The sequence below is a fragment of the Lissotriton helveticus genome, chromosome 12 (assembly GCF_964261635.1).
Source record: "Lissotriton helveticus chromosome 12, aLisHel1.1, whole genome shotgun sequence".
NCBI lineage: Eukaryota > Metazoa > Chordata > Amphibia > Caudata > Salamandridae > Lissotriton > Lissotriton helveticus.
The window spans coordinates 832,138,575-832,155,797 of NC_136073.1; the positions used below are offsets into that span (position 1 = coordinate 832,138,575).

Here is a 17,223-nt window from a genome sequence, read left to right on the forward strand (position 1 = left end):
AACTGCTAGGGCCCCCGGACGGAAGCACAGGGCCCGAAGGCGCCGTAGGCCCCGTCGGAGGAGACAGAGCGCTGATGGCCATGAGGAACTCCTATCTCCCCGGGCGTCGCGCCTTGCCCAGGGACCGTAGGGTATGGAGCAGGCCGCGCCGGCGACTCACCCGAACCCCCGGCCGCATCGGGGGGTACGATGACGACGCCCTGACTTCTTGTGTTTCCTACCTGAGGAATGGTGACTACTTCCGGAGCGCTCGTGGCGGCTCCGCGACCGCTCCCTCGACCTCCGGCCGGACCGGGACCGCTCTCGACGCGGGGCCGACACCCGCAGCTCGAGTAGCTTGCGGGACCGCTCCCGCCTAGCTTTACTCGTCAGGGCCCGGCAGTCGACACAGTCGTCCACGGCGTGGTCGGGGCCCAGGCACCGGAGGCAGAGTCGGTGATGATCCGTGACCGACATCGTGCGGTCACAGTCGTCACAGTTCTTAAAACCGGGCATCCTACCGGCACCGTAAGAAGAATCAAGGATTCACAAAAAACTTTGGTCAAAAGACCGGAGTACTGCACTTCTCGGATCTGCGCTAACTGGCACGGAAAAAAGAACTGACGTCAGCGCGCGGAGGCGGCGTCTATATACTCCAGCGACGTCATCACGGCGCACGACGCCAACGACGGACGCGGAGCCGCAGGGGACGCCTGCAGACGACGCGCAGGGGTACTGCTACGCAAAGTTTCCGGATCCAGACTGACGCCTGGGGATATTCTAAATAAGGAATCTAATACTAACCTGTTTCTTTCAGAATAAATGCTATAAGGAGGCAGGTAGAAGGCCCAGGCCTTGTGAAGTACGGTGATTGACAAACCGAGCCGTCATCCTTCTGAAGGCCAGTACTTTTAGGAACATTAAATTGGGTAATAGTAACGCCTGTTATCTGCAGAGCCTAGAAACAGCAGAATTAGAGGCTGAAGGTATGTAGAAAAAAATATATATTAATATACATACTTGGAACAATTAAAGCAACTTTTGTCAAATAAATCACATCCTTCTAGAAATATTGCGTACTTCAGGGAAGAGGCAATGTTGAAGAATACCTTTGCTTCATCCCGTTTTATTACATAATAAAATATTTAGGACTTGGTACAGACTCCTTTCAAACTATGCGATGGATGCCACAATTTGGTATAGAACTCCATGTTTTTTTTTATTCACCAAAATCACAGACCGTTTAATACTTCATTATCGCAGTGATATGTTAATTTTAGGATATCTAGCTTCTTTCTTGAATTTGTGCCACATATTTAAAAATCGCTGGACAATCAACTAAATCACTCCCCAGCCTTGAAAAAAGAAACCATTTTTAACTGTATAACACCGATCAAAACAGCATGATAGTTTACTTAACCCCTTCGGTCCTGATGACGACCCCCAGCCATCATGCATTACAGTGCTCGTGTGCTGATGACGGCTGAGGGCCGTCATGAACCCGCCCACTCATTAAAAGTGCCGCACAGGCGCAGAATCGAGGCCAAGCCCAAGGGGTTAAGCAATCTGCAGCACGCCTCCCTTAGTCTTGTTCTGACTTCGTCCAAACTCTGGGCTGTCGGCTGGTGGAGTTGGACAGATGGTCTCTTCTACCATGTCTTTTGCATTCCATAATGTCCAACAGGCACAGTGGATGACAGGTGTTTTCCCCTTCACACCTTCAGCCATGTAGTAACTGTGGCGCCCACACGGCCTAGTGACTGATGATGGTACTGCGATCTTGTTAGGTCTCTGCCACAGCGACTTGCTGAAGCCAGGCCGCTGACCAGCCTCACTTGCAGAAGATTCACTGCGCGGTTGGGAGCAGGTGCTTCCCAGAGTTCCACAAGTGCATGGTGTCCCTGTTCAGTTTCTCCTCTGTGGATGAGTTCTCAGTCTCCCATGACTCGTCGCTGGACAGTAGCAATCTTTGCAGCTCCTCAATCCTGGGCATGCAATGGCTGTGGTAAAATGCGAGCTTCTTCGGGCCATTCTTGGAATTGCAGAGTTTTATGATGGAACATTGACTTGAATTCTGAATTCATCCCAGATATTCCTTTCCAGGAGTCCATTCTATCTTGCATACCTATTACTATTTTTTGTATGTGGTTACAGAAAACAATTTAGGATGGTGTTCACAGATCCTGTTCCCATTCTATGTACATTCTTATTTAAGGAGGTCAATGCAGCTCTTCTGTGCATCGCAACGCAGGCGACGCCTTTTTTATGATAGGTTCTTCACCCCAGTTTCACTACTGTCACATTTCAGTTTTCTCTTGGATTAGCTTCTGGATCCTTTGCACTCCAAAGGTCTTTGTTGTGAGCCCTATTTCAGTTCTCTACTGATGGTCTACCTCTGAGCCTTCTCTTCAGATTCTGGATTTCATGGTCATTGGGGATGTTGCTTATGTTGCATGACTTTAGCCTTCAATGCAGAGACCTATTTCTTACAGGTTGATTTTAGATTGTTGTGGCTTCCAGAAGGCTTACTTACCTTGGATAAGCCAGAGAAACTCCTGAAGGATTTGTCGAGTCGGCTATTGACCAGTATAAACTGCACACTCTCCTACCAGGTCTTTAAACTGATTGTGCAACTATCAGATGTCTTCATGTTACTGGAGTTATGATGCCTCCAGTCTTTGGTATGTAGAATGCTTTGGTCCAACTGATAGGACAAGAACTACACGTTTTTGAATGAAAGCCCAGGATGGATTACTGGTTCATCATGACATTATGTCATTTAGTTAGATGTATGGAAATTAGACAATATGCATGAAGTGGACCGTCCCTCTCTATACTTCAAGGCTGAGTCCACAACAAGATTTGAAAATATTTATTTACTTAAAAAAAAAGCATTTTTTTAAATTAATTTAATACATTACTAAATTAAGAAATATACACTGAACAAATAGGCAATAGTAAATTAAGCCGTGGTCAGTTTATCTCACTGTCTGCTTAGCAGCAATATCTGAGAACTGGTGTAACATTAAAAACTGCTTCAGTTCAATGCACCTAGCAGTTTCGATTCTGTTGGCCAACGAGGCGGGTCCAGATAGAAAGTTATGCTTCTCTTTTATCCACAATGTGACGGCTCCGTGGGAAAAACGATGCCATAAATTTCACTGTAATGTTCGACAAAGTGCACCTCCAGTCCCTCAGTAATGTAATCTGCTAGGTCAAAGTAATCCTTCTTGTTCTCGGAGGGGAAAATGATACACGTGACACCAGCTCTTTTGGCCTAGAGGAAACAAGACATGGTCAGTCAGTCACTTGTGAGATATTATTTTAAATAAATCTTAGATAGGAAAACAAATCTCGATGCATAGGCCAACCTCAAAATAAAAAAACGTTCAGCAAAAAAGTGGCAGCAGATGAATAACCGTGTTAAATGACAAAGTAAAAAAAAAGACTGCTTGAGATAAAGTAATAAAATTGTGACAGCATAGTAAAGCTTGTTACACTTTACATTGCACAGTCCTAGATATAAGACTACTGACGCAAATGTATCATCATTGGAGCCATTTCCTAAAGGAAGAAGTAATAATTTCATTACGTGGTGATAGTGGGGTGTTTTAAATATGGCACAAGTAAGTATATTCCAAATTCAGGAAGGTTCTTTGACTTTTTTTAAAAATATGTAAAATACCACTCCGTCTCTGATCGTCAAATGTAATTCTAATCCCACCACAGCTGCTTACTCGTAAGATTTGCACCTGTGTTGCAATGTAATATTACCTTCTCTGTTCTGCGCAATTTGGATGCATAGGTTTTAAAAGCAGATATGTAATGCTTTTAATACTGCTCAATAAATATATTTACACTTATGCTTCCAAAGAGACAAGGTTAGATGGCTTGCAACTAGAGCACGCCTTAAGAGCTCAAAGAAGGGGCGGGATTGGAGAAAGTTAAGAGATGGGAGTACAGACTAAAATTAACTTGAATGTAAGTCAAAGTTGGGGAGCGTTTTCAATGGAGCGTGACATTAAAAAGCAGCATTTCTGTGACGTTGAAGGACAATTCCTTCTAGATGGCTGGTAATTTCATTAAGATTGGCATGAAGAACTGAATGATTTTAAAAACAAGGGCTTCACAGTGTAGAATAAAATGCAAACTTATGGTGCTGGACTAACAAATGTCATGGATGCTTGTAATACAATATAGTTCAGCTACATCAGGCACGCAGTCTCCCTAGCAGTGATGCCACGTTACGTAATGAAAAGTCACCCCCTGTGCATCGTGTCCAGTCACCCACAACAAACTCACTATTCTGAAAGGTTATACTAAAACACATAGCCAATATTTTAAAGGCCATTTAGTATTTGTAACCAATGTCCCCCCCTGATCTCTTTCAGGAAGGACTTAAAATGCTCCATATTAACTCCATCTAAACGTGCATCCTTCAGAGAGACTATTAATTTTGAGTCATGTATGTGTTTTACAAAAGATGTTGGAACATGGGGAAAAAAAGGAACTCATAGGCACTCTGAAAAAATTAGGTCATGGATTCAGCGGTGCCTCACCTTTGTGATTTTCGAAGACTAGTATGACATCGCTGACATATCTAATATTTTTCCTGTACCTCATTCTAAAAACTACTTTTTTGGCAGAAGAACGCCTCTGGCCTATTGTCTGAAGTCAGTGTCTCGTATAAAATGGGCATTGCCAATACCATGGTCTTGCATAATGGCCTTGGCAGTTGTGTATTCAAGAAGCAAATACAGAAACAACCTGACATCACTCACATGTGCCTGTCAAAATGGCAACGCAATGCAGCGGTGAAAATAACTGCTTGTCACCTTTTTCAATTCTTCTTACCGGCGGTATTACACAAAGGTGATCTTTGAAACCAGAAAGTTTAATGAAGAAGCAATAAAAAAAGACCCTGAAGAAAGCAACATGCGGTTTTATCTTTAAGTGACGCTGTGCCAGGTCTTTAGGCGAATTCGATTAGACTAGAGATAAGGAACCTGCTATTTGCTTTTAGGCTAGCTTGGACTTCTGCGAACACAGTGCCCATGAAATAGACATTTACTTGTCTCAAAGTGTGTTTGTATTATATTTTAGGGAAAGTTTAAAGAAAAGTCTTACAGCAATGGTTTTCTCCTTGATTCCACCAACTGGAAGAATTTTACCCGTCAAAGATACCTCTCCAGTCATAGCTACGTTCTGTCTTGCGGGCCGATTCATGGCCAGTGACAGAAGGGCAGTGACTATGGTACAACCAGCGCTGGGCCCATCTTTTGGCGTTGCTCCCTGAGTGGAAATAAAGCAGGAAAAGAAAGCAAGAAAAAAACCATGTTAAAAATGAGATCATGTACCTACTGACGAATATGTGAAGTTACAACGCGATCAAAATTATTGTGGTATGTAACACCGCAAGTCGTTATGACGACTTGCCCTGGAGGGCGCTGGACTTAGCAGTAGTAAGATTTACTATTCCAACACCAGTCTACATACAGTAGGGAAGGTGTTGGAATAGTAAATCTTACTATTCCTTAGGTTATCGCGCCCTCCACTGCAAGACGATATAACGCTTGCTTTGTAATGGCAGCGTTCTAAATGCATCGCGGTGTAATCACTGCGATGTAAATGATGTTTTCCCCTACTGACTACCTGGATTTGTAAGTATGGCTGAGTTTGGATTGGAGTTACACAAGACTGTAATGGGGGCAGATAGCAGAGATATGTTCCCTCTGTTATTCCTCTTTTGTCACTATCCCAATTGAACTTACTGTAATAATTTCTATGGGTCAAAAAGACTTTTATTGCAATTTGTTTTTCAGAGAGATTTGTTTGCCGGCATTGTGCTTACCTCTGGCACGTGCAAATGAATGTGAGAATTTGAAAGGAACTGATTGGAAGGCTCTTTCTTCATCAAGAAAGCACGGGAAAAGGTGTAAGCAATTTTGCAACTTTCCTTCATCACATCTCCGAGCTGACCAGTTACTTCAAGGGAGCCGTCCTTGCCGTCCTTATCCCGCAGCCGTCGCAGGGAGGTCTCAATGAACAGAGTGGAGCCACCTAGGTGACGTGCAAGAAAAAACAAGACTTAAGAGAACAAAAGGGACACTTCGACCATTACTGGGATCCCTTTTTAAAGGGCAGAAAGCTTACGCTCGTAAATCAAAGTTAATTGGTCCCAGAATTCCCTCCAAGATCAATTTACTCAAAATGTATACAAAACTGTCTATAGCATTGTAGAAAGAGATTCTATTTTGCAAAAATGTGCCCAACTGAAATAGCTTTTCTTCTATTTTGTTAAATCAATTTAGAATTCCTTCTGATACAGTTACCAGCAGCCATATTTGAAACAATCATTTTTTTCTCAAGACTTATCATAGATGTAATGAATGCTGCTCCTTGAGTCCTTTTTTCCCCCCAATCTTAATCAACGGTCATTATGAGAATTATTTCAAAATAAAACTCAAACTGATTTTTCCGCCACTTTGTTTCTACACAAAGGCCAGGCCATTGTTTCCATGTTTCTTGCACACTTGGACTGCTGCAACAGTGTCTCTTCACCCCTAAAAGGTATCAGATTAGACCAATGCAGAGATTTCAGAATACTGCAGCAGGACTCCCGTTTGAGGCATTTTGATCACAGCTCTGTAGTTCTTAGCACTCTGCTCTCGTTTGCTGCATTATCATATAGACTTTAAAGCACCAGACTATTACCTTTTTGGGTGGAGGGTTTTTGCCTCAGGACATGGAGATACTTAGCCTCTTGCAATCTGTGTATTTCTTTAAAAAACTGTGAATGGCACCTACATGACAGAACAATCTACTACTGTAACTAAAACACCCATACTCCTGTTTAGCTAAAATATTGCTTTGTCCTTAAAGTCTTCAGTGCTTCCCGTTGTACACCCACATTTGCAACAAGAGTCCTCTTTTTGAAGGCACGATTGTTCAAGAGCAGATTAATACAATACACCCAGGCTTTCTGTAAGTGATAGAACACAAAGGAATCAAATAAGCTGACTTTTAAAAATAAAAGAAATGTAAATCAATTTCAGTAGAGCCAGCATTATCCTCTCTGTGAATACTGCAAAGCACATATTTAATTTTTAGAGAAAGCTAAGCTGTTAGCCCTCTTTCTTTCACAATGAATCCTCCATAGTTGGATAGTATTAAAGGGTTCTTCTGGCCAAGATGGATAGATAAGGAGACTTCAATACCAGCATACACCCACATTCTTATTAAACTGAATAGTCTATTAATCAATAATAATGCATTGAATATTTATTTTTCTAACATATGTCCTGTTGCTATTTGTTTAAAAATACACACTGTGGCCTAAGGATCATAGGCTGCCAAAATGTCTGAAAAAAGGCGAATTTACCCATTGCAGTCCATGCCAGTCCCATGACCACTCCTGGAGGTGTAATGTCATACATCCGATCCACAGTAAAGACGGGCTTCCCAACAAAGTCTTGTAGGTTATTCGGGGTCACCTCCACACTCTCTGCTTCTCCTTTGACAATCTTGTAGGCAGACTTCCGCAAAACCTGGGAAAATAGGTTCTCAGTTTAACTCCGAGCGTGAATGATAGTTTTTGCCCACTGGGAAAACATGTCTTTGCAGCTGCCACAAATTCAATGGCTTGCAAATCAAACAATAAATTCACTAAACACTTTGATTTTGTGTCAAATTGGATTGAGAAGTAATACCTTGATGAAGTAAATAATGAGTCATGTTCTTCACTTTTTTGTTCTTGCGAAACAGTGATCCCAATCTGGATTGGATTGCTTTTGATAGCTTTGTAGTGAGCTGAATCAACTACTGTGACAGTCTTCTTGTTTTTGAGTATCACAATTTGTTCTTCCATGCAGAAAAGGTTATAAGCTTCACCTTACACTCTTTCCAGCGTTCCCCAACACTCCTGCACCTTGTGGTCCTCCAAGACATCACAAATAGTTTTTAACTTGTCTGGTTCCCTGAAGGCTCTGTAATTAACCCTCTCTTATTCCCGCTCCACAACTCTTTATCCATGATCATCTTTTCTTTTGGTTTTTAACAATATTTTTACATGAATGATACTGCTATATTCTTCTTATTCCCTTTTCCCCCCCGTCTCCTTCAGCCTGGATTTCTGGTGCCTAAATAATTTACAGCACTAGCCGACCATACGATCCTTTAAACTCAAGATCTTCAACTGGACTTTTTAGCCACTGCAGATGTGGCGGTAGAATTCACAAAAGACCTTCAGCAGCCAACTAGCGTATGAAAGGAACTAAGCCCCATCAGAAACTTTACCTTACCTTTTCCACCTGCTTCTGAAGATTGCGGACTCCACTCTCACGACAGTATTGCTTTATTAGAACAGTAAGTGCCTCAGACGTAATCTTGGTCTTCACCTCGTCCAGGCCACATAACACACGTGCTTGTGGGACCAAGTACCTCTGCAAGAAATTGGCAATTACTTTTTCCAAAGAAAGAGAAGCATTAAGTCAAACAGGAGCTTATTAACAAAGGCATGAAAGAACATCTTAAGTGATTTAAAAAAATGTTGCAAAATGAATATTATACGTCCATGACTACTAAAAATAGTTAGCCAGAGACTCTTCAAAGTCGGATGCAACAAGATTGACATTGTCTGGGTACACCATATCACAATCACATTAATTTCCCCCCCAAATAAATAAGATCTATTTTCTAAATTGCATATGAATAAGCAATCTTATTACTATAGTAGGCTTCTCCATACTTGAAACATATGAGATCCTTGAATGAGCCAGTGGCAGACTGCAATTAGTGCTTAAGTCCAGTGGTATCAGATTTTAATTGGTGTGATACATAGCTTCTCCTCCTACAGGGCCATCACAGTAGAAGCAATAGTTTTAACTCTCACACTTATCACCACCAGAGACAACAATTGGGTGGTAACATTTTTCATGATTCTGAGGGCACCTGATTGTTTAAATCAGCAAAGAGATGTTTTTTGTGTGATGTTTGTTTTGTACCTTAAAAAATCCAAGCTTTAAAGAAAAATAGTGTAAATATCAGCAATAAAAAACAAAGAAACATGGCTGACACCAGTCACTGCTGTTTGAAATGACTTCTCGACTGGAGATGAACTATGTGTGAAATGCCGGACCAACCTTCCTTCATAGCCATTCATGCACTGGGCATCCTGCCCATCGATCAAACAAATGATTTATGTTGCTGAAGAAGAGTTGTCAGGAAGCAAGAAAAAAATGGGGTGAGATCACTCACCTAGAACTAGTTGTGACTAATATATGGCATTGAAAGGAAAATGTACTTTCACCTGGTTGGTTTCCCCAAAAGTTGAGACTAACTTTGAATTTCACCAGACAGTAGAATTGTGGTCCAATGCCCCAGTACTAGATTTAAAGTGAACTCTCAAGCATATCCAAAGTTCACATTGCTACATATGCTTGAAGAGGAAGGTGAGAGCCAAATGCAGAAGTCATTGGTAGTTTGCCTCTGAAGCTTAAAGACAATTTCCGCAAGACTGAGCAGAAGATCAGTGCTGCTGTAGACTGTTTAAAGTGCTGACAACTTGCCATGCATGTCAGAGGAACAGATTTAGTTATGCCTCTGCTGCTGCAGCATGATGAGCTCCGCTAAGCTGGACCAAAACAGGAGGCAACGTATCAAAGCTCTGCTATGTTGGAGCAATACAGGAGGCGCCATATCACTGTCAAGTCTGACACAAAGAAGCGTTGTCTTGAATGGTGTGCGCAGAATCAAAATCTGATAGGCAAGATGTCAGCAGTTATGACTCTGAGGCAGCCCCTTGTTGGTAGTGAGTCACTGTTGTAAGCTCCTACAACCAGAGTATGAATGAGGCCAACATGAGTTAGCCCAAACTAGCAACCTGCCACTAGCCATGATCTCCTTAACCCTGCCAAACAAATGTGACATGTCCCACCAGAGTGCAAGCAGTCGTTGTCGTGGCTAGAGCAACATCGGAAAACAGAACTCTGCATCCACATTCCCACTGGAATTAGACACCAACAGCACAACTTAAAGAGGCTGCATTCATTAATAAGGTCGCCCAATACCTTGAAGACGGCTGCAGAACTGTGCAGTGCAGACACAGGACCTGTGTTTCTTCTCACCAATAAGCTGGTGACAAAGACTATCTCTGATGCATTCGAAATGGGCACATGTGGCAGTAACATGCTTGTGCACTCAGAAGTCTATACTTCCATGGTCAATCAATCCCCCCTTTTACCTGTTTTCTCACCAGACTTGCTTCGCATTAGGAGTTCCCTGTGTTATGCAGAAGTCATCTAAAAGTCATACAACTTATTATATATTGAGTAGTATCTTTTAAAAACAACACTAAAAGCCTTATATCTTTAAAAAAGATTGAGTCAGTGTACCTCACACCAGCAACCAAGAGTGAACCTGTGGTTGCCCAGAAATGTAAAGGCTACAAGCAATTAAGGGAGCTCACAGTAGTATACAGGTCCTGTGTGTCCAAGGAATATGTCACAAGGACTGTCCCAATTTTTGGTGGTCTTGAAGAGCACAGAAAATTAGCCAGACACCTTTGAACAAGCAACCTGTCTCAGATGAATCTGACAGAACTTAGCATATGAAGCTGATGCATGCAGCAGTTTACATACATTCTGTTCTACGCCCTGTTGGTAATTGTACTACACTTGTGCTATGGTTTGGCCCCGTGTTGCAGGTACCCTATCTCTGCCAGCATGGATAGTACAAATAAAAGCAATAAACTGTTGGTACCTCAGCAATGGCCAGCTTCTCTTGCGCTACGTATCCAGATATGTTGATCATCTCCATCCTATCCCTCAGAGGCTCCGGGATGGTGTCCGTCATGTTCGCAGTACAAATGAAAAGAACCTGAAGAAAACAAATCAATGGCGTTGGAAAGACCTCCAAAACAGAGATGACTAACATGCATGCACATCAATCTCAGTGGAGAAGACTGTATTAATGTAAGTCATGTAGGGTCTCTCAGCAGTCACTGGCACTGTGTTAATCAACATGTGTAGGTTGATCCCAGGAAGGAGAATTGGCTAGCCCAGAAACAAAGAGACGGGTTCACATAAGAGCAGCAAAGGGAAGATTGGTAGGGCTGTACAAAGGAGAGGAACATCCAGCATTTCAGCTCCTAGGCACAGGCTATCAGTTCTTCTGTTTTCAATCATGCCCAGCTTGGGCAGGAAAGAGGAGATTGGGTTTAAACGCAGGAGACAGTGGCTGTTAGCAATAAATCTCTGAGCTCGTGCTTGCTAGAAGTACAGAGGTAGATCTGGTTTCTTATTAGACTGGAGCGATCAGGTTGGTCTACAGTAGCAAAGATTTTGTGCTGCGTTTTGTGCTACACTGATACAGTTAATTGTGCTTGGCTTAACCTAATTTAAGGGGACGTTGGACAGGGTTTGATCCTCGCAGAGGAGGCACATTCAAAGCCATTTGGGGTTTTTAGACAAATGGTAGAAAACCAGAAGAAAAAAAAATCGGCACATAAACCTCATAATAGGTGGGATCAGATGATAGGTGGCAGCTGTTAAACGCGATCTACTAGGTTGGTGCTGATAGCACACACAGAAACAAACCCATTTCACCCTTCTTACAGAAAGTTGTCCTCCACCTGACAATCACACACACCCGTGACAAATAGAGACAACTTACCAGCACTCACGAATTTCAGTTAGTGTCACCTAAGACGCAATTCAAACCAACATTCATCCAGGGGACCGGAGGCACCAATCACACTTTCAGACAATCCACGTCCTGTCACTCACTGCCATTACTACCATTCGTCAGACAATTGGCATCCATGTTCTCCATCCCCATTGACAGCCAAAAAAAGACATATTTGCATTTGTTCCTGGATAGCAACTGTCAGGAAGACAACATGCTGCAAGGAGAAGGTAGTTCCATTGGCAACAGGGTGAGGATCATGGTCAGATCATCATAAGCAGATTCAAAAGGATGGAGCACAATGGACGCCTCTGCTGCCTGCAGCAAGGTAATACATTCTTGCCATCGTAAGAAATGGCTTAATTATAGGCGACACAACGAACAACCAATACAAACTCCCACCCGTCGCATAAAAGGGACAGATGGGGTAAGGAGAACAGTATTGGTGTATTACTAGCTTTAGCAGGATCTAAAACATTGTGCAATGATGTACTGCTGACAATATCTTAGCGTTAAGACAATGATTTATGAAGCAATAAGAATTCCTTTGGCCATACACAAGGTTATGATTTCCTAATTGTTGTCTTTTGTCTATCTAGTGAGCATACTTGAATGAAAGTAGGGTACCGAAATTAGCCAGGACCCGGATATTTTAGCATTTCACACACAAATAAAGATTTGAAGCAGACTGTAGTCTAATTACGTGAGGAGCTCGTCTGTGCCACATTGGCCTACGCTATGCCCATGGTACAAAGGTGATGTAGAAAAGTTATTGAAATCAGTGGTCCCACCAAGCAAACTACATATGCACAATAGACTTCTAAATCCCCAATGAATAGCCAGGAGTCCTTTAATTAAGTGCCTTAATAAGTATCATAATTTGAGAATAGACTTCCTTGGCCTAAAGAGATTTACACAAGAAGTACCTTAGACAAATCAACAGCAACATCGAGGTAATGATCCAAGAAATTTGCATTCTGTTCTGGATCCAAAAGTTCAAGAAGTGCTGAAGATGGATCGCCCTGATAGCCGCGCCCTATTTTATCCACCTACAACACAAAACAGATTTGATAAAACATTCAAGTTTCAGCACATGCAAAATAGGACATTCTTGTGCGAGAGGTCAAATCCAGCAATTCAGGAGACAACTGTAATACCAATAGTATATTTTTCATAAAGATGTACTGCGGTGGAGAAAGGTCCACGTCCTGGCTCTTTGTGGCATGCACTCCTGCCCCAAATTCACAACAGCTAGGTGCTGCTTTTTGGTCCCTCAGCACACAGGACTAAAATGTGTGAAGTAGAGGCATCTCTTTGACAAACATTTAGACCTATAGCTGTCTCTGTGGTCAGAGGAGCACACCTAACTTTAGTAAGTCCTCAACAGCCCTGTGCCCTGATAGGGGTGGCAGCAATTTGATTTTAGTAGGACAGGCATGTTTTACCTGTCTCTGGCCCACCAGCCTCTCCTGTTCTTTTTTAAATGTGTTTTATATTCTCCTGCAACTGGTTCCTTCACCCTCCATATGGGACATTGAAGTCCCATACTTGCACTGTTTAGTGTGCAGCACTGGGATTTATTTTGTCTTGCTATGTTCAAGTGGTACCTAAGGTAGAGGGTTGGAGGGAGATGCAGATGTGAACAGCAGGGCTATCCTCAGAACATTCCAAAGAATTCTTTGTAGCGGTCAGACGGAGTAGTATTATGGAAAAGAGACAGAAGGCCCCTTTAAAGTTAGGGAGTTTTCCCATGCCCTTTAGCGACCACAGGTCTCTGGAAGGGCTAAACGCAGGTTAACAGGTAGTTAAGTAGGGTAGCAACCCTTGTCTCTGCGCCCTTGTTTTGGTTTTCTCCAGCTTAATAACTGTCAAGTTCACTCACCTCCCTCGTGACAAAAACCTTAGCTGTACTAACCTGAGTGGAATAAGCAAAAGGCAATAAGTTGTCTAACTATTGGAATACACAAATACAGTCTGCCACATAAGTATATAAATGTGGCTGCAGCTTTCAAGCAGTGTGCCAAGTTTCTCTGCGATGTATCGGGTCAAGCAGTGTGCCACGTTTCTCTGTGACGTATCCGGTCTCATACCCAATAGGAAAGTACTGAGACTCCTGAGTATCCTTGCTTTACCTTTCTTTTTTGAAATGCATGTGTTTGGGAGCCTTTCTCAAGCGCTGTGTGGAAAGTCCGCTGGGTGACGATCTCCCTAGAAGTGCATTGTGCCAAAAAACGTTTGACAGAGTTGAACGGTTGTCACAAACAGACCAGTGTTCAAGATCCAGAGTAATGTGAAGACTACAACCTGTGGCAAGGGTAGGATCCTAGCTTTGTTTTAGATAAGAGGCTTGTTTATGGGCTGGAGGAAGAAACTGCAAGCCAAGGACACCCTACTGTGAAAAGCATAGCTTGAACATGGCTAGTCTATCACTGGTGAAGACAGTGCCTACACTCACTTGACTGGCATGCGTCAGAACTGCGCAGCACAAGATGTTGGCCGGGTAAGTATGACCAGATGACAAACTGGCTTGGTGGGCCATGCACGGAATGTGCCACCTGGAGTAATAAGCACACCAATCACTGATGGAAGTGTAGGCCAGCCCTACATTGCATTCAAGAGATTCTGAATTTTACTGTACTTTTTGGGGAATACACCTAGAAGGGGAGAAACGTTCATGATTTGACCTGCCAACTCTGAACATGAATTAAACTCTTGAAAACAGTGGGTGTTGACCTATTTCCAGGACAAGGAGCGGGAGAGACAATGAAGGACTGCATCGTTCCCCAAGAGAAACTTTAAAGAGGAGGACTGTAGAAGAAGATTGTATAATGCTCACAGGAATTGTATCTTAGAAGGAACTGCAGAAGGTCTGTTCCAAAGCACACTGGTATAACAAATTGAGGGTCTTTCTGAATCTTATGTACAGTAATGTGTTCTGTGTGAGGAAGTAAAGTACTTTTTATTCTAAGTAAAAGCACTGGCTGGACCTTGATGTATTTATTCATGTTAAATGGTTCATTGAGTCACTGACCCCCTCACCACCTCCCTGAATAAGTTTAGGACTTCCTCAACTCCACTATCATGAAAATACTAAAGGGGTGCACTTAGTGCTCAGTTTTCAGTTCAACAGTTCTGGTGAACAGCTTGCTTGCAATGATCATCTTCACTTCGAAAGTGCAGTGGATGACCCAAGATGTCTTGCCGTAGACAGCCACTTCATTCTTTCACTCTTTCTTGAATTTTCAAGCTGGCATGCAAAAAGTACTAACACTGCAAACGCTAACTCCGGTACAAAGGGACAAACCAAAATTAAAATAAATCTCGTACCTCATCAATAAGAACTAGAGGGTTTTCAGTTTTGGTTTTCTTTAGACACTGAATAATCTTTCCAGGCATTGCACCAACATAAGTTCTCCTAGTTTAGGAAAGAAATTACAAAACAAGTTACCTACTCAATGTATACAGTTATTCTTAAAACTCATCTCTAATTTATTGATATTAAACATATTCGTATTTTCATTCATTCTCACTGTCTCTGCCCAAGTAAAACAAAAGTTGGGATTTGACATTTGTTTCTATTAATAAAAATCAGAATAAGTGTTTTGAGTACATAAGCTCCAAGTAACATTTATTTGGGACACATTTATTTTATTTGTATAAAATGTGTTGACTAACATTTCATAACAAATAATGAAGAACATTTCAGAAAGTTCAGTCCAAATCAAAATTTAGAGAAAACACCTAACGAGTTAACAGAGGGGTTATGACATTCAGATGTGTCAGATATCTATTCCAAATATCTCGCCTGCATATAGATGTATAATGATAATTTCTTCCTACAGAAGTCATTGAGGTTATCTGAAGATAGTCATTGGAGCCATTTGCTGGTGGGTTGGCAGATAGGAGACCTAACCATAGTCCTCTCCACAATGTTAGCTTTTGAAGTTGGAATGGAAGAGGCTGTAAATTGGTACTATAATATGCCCTCACAATCCTAGGGCGATCTGCTGAGAATATTAACCTAGATCATCATCTCGTACTTAGAGAATCCTCTTGTACTAAAAGGATCCACTGCTTTAATAGATCCCCAAAACAATTTCATTGGATTGATCTATAACATTTATATTTGTGACCATGCATGGGCTGGTGATAATCCTTTCGATCTTTATCCTTGCAGGTGTAGTGCTTACCTGTGACCTTTGATTTCCGCGACATCCGTCATTCCTCCAACACTGAATCGAAAGTATTGACGGTTTAAGGCCCTGGCAATTGAGCGGGCAATGCTGGTCTTGCCAACCCCAGGAGGGCCGTAAAAACAAAGGATCTTTCCTTGAGTCGTCCCCCGTAGCTGGCTTACTGCTATGAATTCCTGAAATAAAGAATAGTAACTTGATGGTGGGATGGACAAAAGTTCAGCTTTTGGAAATCTAAGCACAAATCCAAACATGATAGATCACAAGTGTTATTATACACAGTAAATGGAATGCCCACAATGTACTGTCCGTGTTTGGGCTGAGAGGTAACTTTGGAAGAAGGCCCATACTGGTTCAGAGAGAAGAAAAGCTACTAAGACAATAACCAGCAGGATGTGTACAATTTACTTTAGATATAGCGATTTCTCTCCCGTAATAGAGCTTCACAGCATAGTAAATAATATGTGTTCCTATTACCCAATTCAATAATACTCACTGTATCAACTTCAGGTACATAACGTGTTGAATCAGTCCACCTACTGGTTAAACATAAATCTCTGCATTAGATGCATAAACACAGAGACCTATCATGGTCAAATGCTAGGAGTCTTGGTTGTGCCCAGTTGTGTACAGTTACAGTGCAAAATGGATAAACGTGTGTCCTGGAAACCAAAGCACTGGAAAATGATAGTATATTGTACAGACATCAAGAGTTACACGAATGAGTTTCACAGATCCAAAGCTAAACTATAGTTACATGAAAGCTTATGTGTATTGTGGTCACACTTCTAGATGAGCTCCATTTTGCGATTGAGCTGTACATTTTAGGGCACAGGAGCAAGACGCCATCATTGTTTTGTTATGCAAGAGCCGTAAGGGGTCTGCACAGAAGTGCAGCATGGATGAGACAGTGATTTGGGATGTTGGTAACGGCAATTGTGGATAGTGGACAGATTGGCTATGGGTGGGTGCAGATAATTCAATCCATTTTTACTTAGCACGATCATCAATTAGTGACATCATTGCACAGTAAAATTTAGAAAGATATAAATACAACATGCAGCAGTATACTATTTCTGCAGTATGTGCGGTGGTCATAACACTTCTCAGTATTAGAGCATCAGGACTTGTTAAAGTTGATAAAAGCACATCTTCCATTTAAATATTTTTCTTACTGCCTCTCCAAACCAAAATGGATTTATATTGGCAAAAGAACTCCAACATTAAGGGAAAAAAGTGATGAATTAGCCGTATCCAGGAGCGATCTTTAAGCTGCGTTACCAACAATTATATAGATTTCTGGTCATGGAAGGAGAAAGTCAACTGGAACAGAGTGATTTTATTTTAGCGCAGTCTGAGGTGCCCAGAC

The 17,223-nt window shown here is 42.0% G+C and overlaps 1 protein-coding gene across 1 annotated transcript in view; it reads right to left on the reverse strand.

Moving 5' to 3' along the window:
- Positions 1–2,836: 2,836 nt before the first annotated feature.
- LONP1 (lon peptidase 1, mitochondrial) overlaps positions 2,837–17,223 on the reverse strand; it is a 39,499-nt gene continuing 25,112 nt past the window's right edge. Inside the window, exons 10-18 of the mRNA XM_078670866.1 lie at positions 15,852–16,030; positions 14,989–15,076; positions 12,588–12,710; positions 10,738–10,854; positions 8,280–8,420; positions 7,361–7,526; positions 5,831–6,039; positions 5,107–5,271; positions 2,837–3,256 (exon numbers count right to left, since the gene is read on the reverse strand). Coding sequence (XP_078526992.1) covers positions 3,092–3,256; positions 5,107–5,271; positions 5,831–6,039; positions 7,361–7,526; positions 8,280–8,420; positions 10,738–10,854; positions 12,588–12,710; positions 14,989–15,076; positions 15,852–16,030 — 1,353 coding nt within the window. The 3' untranslated portion in view covers positions 2,837–3,091. The remainder of the gene's footprint in view (positions 3,257–5,106; positions 5,272–5,830; positions 6,040–7,360; positions 7,527–8,279; positions 8,421–10,737; positions 10,855–12,587; positions 12,711–14,988; positions 15,077–15,851; positions 16,031–17,223) is intronic.